This window comes from Chenopodium album, chromosome 9 (genome assembly GCF_948465745.1).
Source record: "Chenopodium album chromosome 9, dcCheAlbu1.1, whole genome shotgun sequence".
Classification (NCBI taxonomy): Eukaryota; Viridiplantae; Streptophyta; class Magnoliopsida; order Caryophyllales; family Amaranthaceae; genus Chenopodium; species Chenopodium album.
The window spans coordinates 53,230,993-53,239,610 of record NC_137842.1 but is presented as its reverse complement, the minus strand read 5'-3'; the positions used below and the strand labels follow the sequence as shown (position 1 = coordinate 53,239,610).

General features: G+C 33.5%; 1 protein-coding gene across 1 annotated transcript; it reads left to right on the top strand.

Moving 5' to 3' along the window:
* Positions 1–3,449: 3,449 nt before the first annotated feature.
* LOC145557721 (uncharacterized) lies at positions 3,450–4,205 on the top strand. The gene has a single exon (XM_081618896.1). The coding sequence runs from the start codon at positions 3,450–3,452 to the stop codon at positions 4,203–4,205; it is 756 nt and encodes a 251-aa protein (XP_081475022.1).
* The last annotated feature ends 4,413 nt before the right edge of the window (positions 4,206–8,618 follow it).

The following is an 8,618-nucleotide window of genomic DNA, read 5'->3' as shown; positions in this document are numbered from 1 at the left end:
CGTGAGCTTGGTTTTAATTAGAATTGAAAATGATAAGAGGAAATGAATGCATAGAATTTGAAAAGAATTACAGTTAATTGTAAATGAGAATAATTATTGCTAATTATTTTTCAATACTGTAGTATTCTAAGCTTCTTAGATGTTGCGCAATGAATTAAATCTAATCTCCATTGAGCATATTAAAAGCATTTCAAAATTATCATCTTTATTGCAAGTCAATTATTACTTTTGATTATATGATTTAGAGGAAATGTTGTGAGTGTACTGATATATGAAGTAGATCAGATTTGCAGCCTTATAAACATTAGTCTAACATTTTCAACAAGTGATATGTAGAGTAAATAATATGGAATAGTTTTAAATCACCGTAAAAGGAAATTACTATCTATAAGGATTGTACTTTTAAATTAGAAGAAAGTACTTGTAACTATATTATACTAAAGCAGCCCACATCAACCTATCAAGTCCAATCTAACCAATGAGTTCTTAGACCATCTGAGGTAAGCAATCTTGAAATTAAAAAAAGAAAAAAACAAAAACATAGACAGAATTTTGCAATCAAAACTTACATATTGTACTGTGATTATAATTAAAAAAAAAGAAAGAGCAGAATCAAAGGATATAAGAAAAAGAATAGAATCAAATTGATCGATCTTCGATAGAATGGTCAAACATCATTTATATGATTTCCCTCTAAACAAGTAATAATTTTCTAATCAAAATATGATTCTAAAGTGTTTATTATAAAAGTTAATAATGCATGTGTATAAAAAATTTATACTCATGGTCATAGAAAGTCGATCAGTAAGTAGCTATGGAGAGATAAAGAAGCAGAGAGGATGGATATAGAGTTACCGGAGTGGTCGGTGACCTACCACCCAGAAAATCCGGCCACCCTCTTCCACCGCCTTCCCCTCCCTTCTCGAGGCATTCCCGTTTACAGCCAGTCGACCGCGAAAAGGTTTCGTCATTTCTTTTTTTTCCGCTATATCTTGGTATTGTCAACTTTCTTTTGGCCACAATTTGATTTTTATTGTTCCTGATTTGGAAATTTTGGGAAGATGGTGAAAAAAGATATAGAATTTGATACTTGGAGATGGTGAACAAAGATAGTGTACTTGGAAATATCGACGGCTAAGAACAATTTGCTAGAAAAAAAGTGTAAGAGAAGTTGGAGTACAAAATTACAAATAAGGGTAAGAAGGTAAACAAAATACATTTTGAAGGGTATAAAGGTCCGTGCACTGTTCATAAGAGCAACTTTCTACTTTTTATAAAGTAGGGAAGATGGTGAACAAAGATATAGAATTTGATACTTGGAGATGGTGAACAGAGATAGTGTACTTGGAAATATCGACGGCTAAGAACAATTTTCTAGAAAAAAAGTGTAAGAGAAGTTGGAGTACAAAATTACAAATAAGGGTAAGAAGGTAAAAAAAACATTTTGAAGGGTATAAAGGTCCGTGCACTGTTCATAAGAGAAACCTCACGTAATCCATAAAAGTAACTCAAATTCATCATACAAGTGAAATCAAGTAATTAGAAAATAAGTAACCCCATTTGTTCATTCGAGTAACCCCTATTCTTAGGTTTTAAAAAATGAAAGAATAATTCCACTTATTTAAGAAAGTAGCCCATTTTTCTCATTTAAGTAACCTACATATATTTAGGTAACTCCATTTACTCATCACCGTAACCCCCTATTACTTAATTAATTGCCTTGTATGTGATTATGTGAAATGGCCACACCATGTGCCCAGCCATATATAAGACTTTGTGTAAATGTATAATATTCTAAATATATTGTATATATCTTAGTAAATGTAAATTAGTTAGGTGTATTATTTTCCTTCCTTTTTTATAATATTTGACTTGTATAATTGTAAATTAGTTGATTGTAGATATGCTTTCCTAGTTTATAGCTTTGACCCTTTGATTGTAGGTTTGATGCCATCAGTGGTACGGTTTTGTACCTAATTATGAGGTAATGCCCAAATTAAACATATGTTATTGCCTTAAATATAAACAGAACATATAAAACATTGTTTTTCCTATATGTAATAACCAAAAGTAGTTTAGGTCATTACCTAATCCACAAACAAGTTCATGAAAAATTAAATAATTTTTGCGGATCAAACTGACATGATGAGACTCGAAAAGGAAATTAAATGGTCGTCTTCTCCGATTACACAGTCGGAAGAACGTCAATCATTCAACATAAATCATTATGCCGCTAGCCACTATGATATTGCAAAACACCTATGCGGATAATTTTTCCTTAATAAATACTTAAAAATTATATTATTGTTGAGATTTTTTTATGAACAAAATCCTAAAAACCAAAACTGAAAAAAATGAAACTCTACAACACTATTCATTTACGAATTTTTATGAGGATTTTAGGCCGAATTTCAGAATTTATTGACAAATTACAATGATTTTGGGAATGCGTGGGTAATGTATGACATGAGTGAAGAACAATGAGGAATTTTTGTTTTCTTAATGTTAATTATAATTTAATTTTCAAAAATGAATTTGATAAGATAAAAATATATTTTAAAAAGATATAATTATGTATTCTATAAAAAATACATGTATTTAGAATTATACATACATGTATAGTACATTTATTCTTTTAAAAATAAATAAAAAATGGACAAATCATAACATGACACATCATCATGTTATGGTGTCATTTTTTGAAAAATGACACAGTAGAAACATCCCAGAAATAAATGGATTACAAGTGCAAATTAGTTAGTGACTTGGTGTACATTGATTGCTGTTGTTGTACCTAGTCAAAATAACACTTATATGCTTTGTGGTTTAGTTGTGTTCTTTTTGTCTTAAACTACTTAGTATATGTTCTTTTAATTTATACTGGTATTATTTTGAATATGCCTGTATCTTTTAATTTATACTGATTTCAATACCGCTTATGTTCATTTAACTTTTGAATAAATTGAGCATGTTTTTTGGGTTTAAAGTATATTATTGAGTATTGTACTAATATCTTTGTATAAATATTTATAGATGCTGTCTAGGATGAGCTTTTCAGTATTCCAAGGAAAGTTTGTTAGAGATTTTGGTGTTGTATTTTTTGTATATATATGCTGTATTATCACATAATAAAATGAACTAAACATTCCCACATATTACAACTTCTTTCTCTAAATTCCCTCTTTTCTTCTTCAATATTTTCTTTCTAGAAAACTCAGTGAAATCTGAGTTTTCACATGGTATCAAAGCAATTCTTGGATTCGATTCCTTGATTTATTCTTATTATTTGTTCTTGATTTCTTCTTGGTTCTTGATTTCTTTAATTAATCGAGTGAAATTACTCCTCGATTTTCTTAATTTTATTTGTTTAATTTCGTTTGATTAGGATTTTTTTTTAAAAGACTTCTGGATTTCTTGATTTCTTCTGAATTTGAGCTTGATTCTTAGTAATGGCTCCAGAAATTTCTTCACAACATAACAATTTTGGTGTGAACTTTAACGATCCTTATTTCCTCGTAAATGGAGATCATCCTGGCATGCAGCTTCGGAATAATATTCTAACTGGGCCTAATTTTGTCAATTGGAGTCGTAGTCTTCGAATGGCATTGATTACGAAGAACGAATTGCAATTCGTTGATGGTGTTCGTCCTTCTCTAGGTAACGATCATTATAATCATAAAAAATGGCTGCGTAATGGTTATATGATGATGTCTTGGATTTTGAATTTCATTGATGAATATTTGACTGAGAGTTTCATGTTTGTGAATTCCTTTGTTGAATTATGGTATGAACTTGCTGATAAGTTTGGACATACTAATGCTCCTCAATTATTTGAGTTGCATCGTAATTTGAGCTCTGCTGCTCATAATAATGATATCATAGTAGAATATTATGGTAGATTGAAGAGAGCTTGGGATGAATTATATATTCCTGAAGCTATTCCTGATTGTACATCTAGTGCTTTAGAGCTGTGTAGTTGTGGAATTCTTAAGAAGGTCTTTGAAATGGACCAGAGAAGGAAGTTGATGCAGTTACTTTCTGGTCTTAATCGTAACTATGATCAGGTCACAACAAATTTATTGAGTTCTGATCCTTTTCTTACTATTAATAAGGCATACCATACTTTACAACATATTGAACAACAACATAAGCTCAATCATTCTGCTACATCAGTTGAGATGAACGTTTTGAATGTTTATGCTTAGAACATTTAGCCTAAGTTGTTTCCTAAACATGTGTTTCAATAGAAATGAGACAATTTTAAGAGACCTAAGAATGACAGTGTTGAAGAGAGGACACAACATGGATTTCTGCTTTAAGCTCTATGGAGTTCCTATGTGGAATACTTCTCCTAAGGAGAAAGGCACGGCTAGGATGACTGCATATGTGTCTACTGAATCTGGAATTCTTGGTTCTAAACTTGCTGATTTTGGTAGAAGATTGACTTCAAGTTTTGGAAGTGGTTCTGTTCCTGAGTCTCCTACAACAACAACAATGTACAATGAGTTCTTGAAGATGATGCACGCAAATAATTCTCAAATGGATAATCCTCTTTCTTCTGAGATCAACTTTGCAGGTATAACCATAGCATCTAATATTGATGATATAGTTAGCAACTTTGATAAAACGTGCTGCATTATAGACATTGGTGCTAGTGATCACATGACAAGTAATCTGGAATTGTTTGCTTCTTATAAATTGCTTCAAAATCCAGTTTGAGTTAGTTTACCAAATGAAACTATTAAACTTGTGATTTATGATGGCAGTGTATGTTTAACTCCACAAATTATTTTGCACAATATGCTTTATATTATTGATTTCAAGCATAACTTGTTCTCAGTAGGAAGATTACTTTATCAAAATCATTTGTGTGCACTAGTCAGATCAAGGCTGTGGGCACAAGAGAGTCTGGTTTATACAAATTTAGTTCCTTTTCTCTTCTGTTATTTCTTCTGCAAAAATAATAGTGTTTCCTTGTCCATCAATAACACTACTACCGTAAATGTAAATCCGAGCATTGATATTATTCATGCAAGATTATGTCATATACTTGCCAGCAAATTGAAACATGTAATAGGTTCCATTGTTGGTAATAATAACTGTGATTTTACTTGTGAATCATGCGTGTTAGGAAAACATCAGAAGTTGCCTTTTCCAAATTATTTTACTGCTACTTCTCCATTTGAGTTGATCCATGTTGATCTTTGGGGTAAATATAGAAGACCATCGATCTCTGTCTCATGCCCTTACCATTCTAGATTATCACACTAGACTTACATGGACCTATTTAATACATAATAAAACACAAGTTTTTAGGGTTATTTCGAAGTTTCTTGTGTATGTTGAGAATCAATTTGGGATGAACGTGAAGATAATTAGAAGTGATAATGGGACAGAGGTGATACAAGATTCATGTACTCAGTTTTTTGGTGAAAAAGAGATTATTCATCAAAGAAGTATACCTGAAAATCCACAACAAAATGGTAGAGTAGAGCGCAAACATAGACATCTTGGAAACAGGTAGGACCTTAGGATTCATGCGTGTTTACCTATGAAATTAAATTCTTGGGTGAATGCTTATCGGCTGCCACCTATTTGATTAATGTTCTTCCTAGTTCTGTTCTAAAATGGAAGACACCTTATGAGTTGCTTTTTTGTTAGATTCCTGATTATGGTCACCTTAGGGTTATTGGTTGTTTATGTTATGTTGCTAAGAAGATTGGAGATAAGTTTGAACCTAAGGCAAGGAAATGTGTATTTCTTGGTTATCCTTATGGTCAGAATTGAAGGGCTATAAGCTGTATGATCTTGTTGATTATTTTGAGTAGGGATGTGGTTTTTTGTGAGACTATTTTTCCTTTTCAGTCTCATAAACCTGTTGATGTTTCTCTAAATTTGCCTAGGGTTAACTATGCTTTGGTTGACTCTGGTTCTGCTAGCAATGAGGTTCCACTTAATAGTTTTGGTTTTCAATCTTCTGATGCTAGTTCTCAGTCACATGTTTTGTGTGATAATACTGAAGATGTTGTTGTTCCTGCTGCAAGACAATCTTCTAGGAATAGACAAATTCCTAAGAAATATGATGGGTTTCAGGTCAATATTATTCCACCTTCTTTACAGGCTAGTTCCACTTTCAATGTTTACTCAGAACCTGCTTTAGCCTTTATCACTACTAGAAAACAGGAAAATAACAACGGAAAAAATCCATCAGAAGCACCGGGTTTTCCGTCGTTCCAACAAAAATTATGTCGGAACTGGTTGTCGGGAAACCTTTTGCAGGAAATTGGGCCTTTTCCGACGGAATTCCGGTTGGAAACACTATTCCGACGGAATTCAATCCGTACGAAGTGATTTTCAAGCCCGCTAAAGTCCGTCCGAAATTTTCGGCGGACGGTATTTTGCTGGAATTTGTCGAAAATTCTTTTTAAAAAACAAAAAAAGCCTCCTACCACCCCCCACCACCACTACACACCACCAGCCCCATGTGGACCCCACTGCACACCGACCCCAACCACAACCACACACCACCACCGACCCTATCCCACCACCATACATCACCACCGACCCTATCCCACCACCATACACCACCACCGACCCTATCCAACCACTAACACCACCACAACCAAAACTAAGCTAAAAAAACGATTTGCCCTAAAAAATTGTAAATTCACCCAAAAAACAAAAATTGACCCAAAAAACGAAAATTTACACAACAAAATAAAAAAAAAATACCAAACATAAACACAAAACCAGTAGATCTACATAATCAATCAAGATTTTATCAAATAAAACGATAATAACCAACAAAAATTAAGTCAAATATATAAATATACAATTATCTAATAAAATTTACAATCTATCATTACAATTACATATAAAATTATCTAGATCTACAAATCTATCCTAAATTAAAACAAGATCTACAAAAAAAGACCTTAAGGGTGGGTAGCTTGCGGTTGGTGTTGTATCATTTTGTTGCCGGTGTTTAACGGAGCTTGCTGTTGCGGCTGATGTTGGTGGTGGTTGATGAAGCTTGATGTTGATGTTGTATTGCTGTTGTTGCCGGTGTTTGATGTTGGTGAAGAGAAATGAAACAAAGGAGAGAGAAAGGGCGGTGAAGAGAAGAGGAAAGAAAAGAGAAGAGGGGAGAATGAAGGAGAAGAGGGAGAACGAAGGAGAAGGGGGGAGAGAAAGAAGAAGAAAGAGCAGAACAGATAAAAGGAGAGAGAAAGAGAGGCGTAAATAAAAGAGAATGGTGGAAGGGGCTGCATTTTAGGGTTTGGGAAAATTGATTTTAATTTTTTTAATTACATTCTGACAGAAATTTGACGGAAAATTCCGTTGGGAATTTCCGACAGACTATAAATCCGTCAGAAATTGTAAATTACGATGGAAAATTCCATCGAAAAGCACATATATTCCGACGGAATTGTTGAATTCGTCGAAAATATTCGACGGAACATAAATCCATCGGAAAATTTGCTTTTTTCGACGGAATTTCGGGTCCGTCGGAACCAATCCGTCGGAATTTGCTTATTTTCTAGTAGTGTATGACTGAAGAGTCTAAGCATAGTCTTGAGAGTGTCTTGACAACTTTTAGACCTAGTACTTATAATCAGGCTAAGGATCATCCTAAATGGGTGGAGGCAATACAACAAGAAATTGATGCAATGGAAAGAACAAAAACATGGGAGCTTACACATTTGCATAAGGGAAAAAAGGTTGTTGGTTCTAAATGGGTCTACAAGACTAAATTCAAGTCTGATGGCTCTATAGAAAGATGTATGGCTAGAATTGTTGTTAGAGGTGATAAGCAAGTTGAAGGAAAGGGCTATAAGCACGCCTTCAGTCCAGTGGAAAAGTTCACTACTGTTAGGGTGGTCATTGCTTCGACAGCAGCTTTTACATCTAGTTGATGTAAACAATGCTTTTTTGCATTGTTACCTTAATAAGGAGGTTCACATGAGGCTACCTCAAGGGTATACTAAAGCTGGACTAACACAAGTTGTATATTGAAGCGATCAATGTATGGTCTTAAACAGACATTTAGATATTGGAATAAGGAGTTGAGCAAGTTTTTGTTAGATTTTTGGGTTTTCACAGTCACAGCAAGAGTATTCCTTATTCATTCTGAAGAAAGATAGTTCCTATACAGTTTTGGTTGTTTATGTGGACGATATTCTGATCACTAGTACTGATCTCGCTATAATTAAAAGGTTGAAGGGTACCATGCACAACGCTATCAGTCTATCACTATAAAGGATCTTGGAAGCCTTAAGTATTTCTTGGGAATAAAGGTTTCAAGATCAAAAGCTGGTATTCTTTTGAATCAAAGAAAATACATCTTGGATATGTTGAGAGATGCTCATATGGAAAACTGTAATCCTGCTACTTTTGCTTTGCCAAAGGGTTTAAAGTTGAGCAAGGAAGAGGGTTCTGTTATTGATGATCATGAAATGTACGAAGATTATAGAGAAGCTTTTATACTAAATCTAACAAGACCATATATTAGTTATGCAGTCCAACAGTTGAGTCAATTTATTCATGACCCTAGGGATATACATCTTTCTACTGCAGTACATGTTCCGAGATATCACAAAGGAACCTTGCATTATGGA

Bases quoted from the DNA above. Each gene is read 5' to 3' on its own strand.
- LOC145557721 (XM_081618896.1), top strand. From the start codon at position 3,450: ATGGCTCCAGAAATTTCTTCACAACATAACAATTTTGGTGTGAACTTT.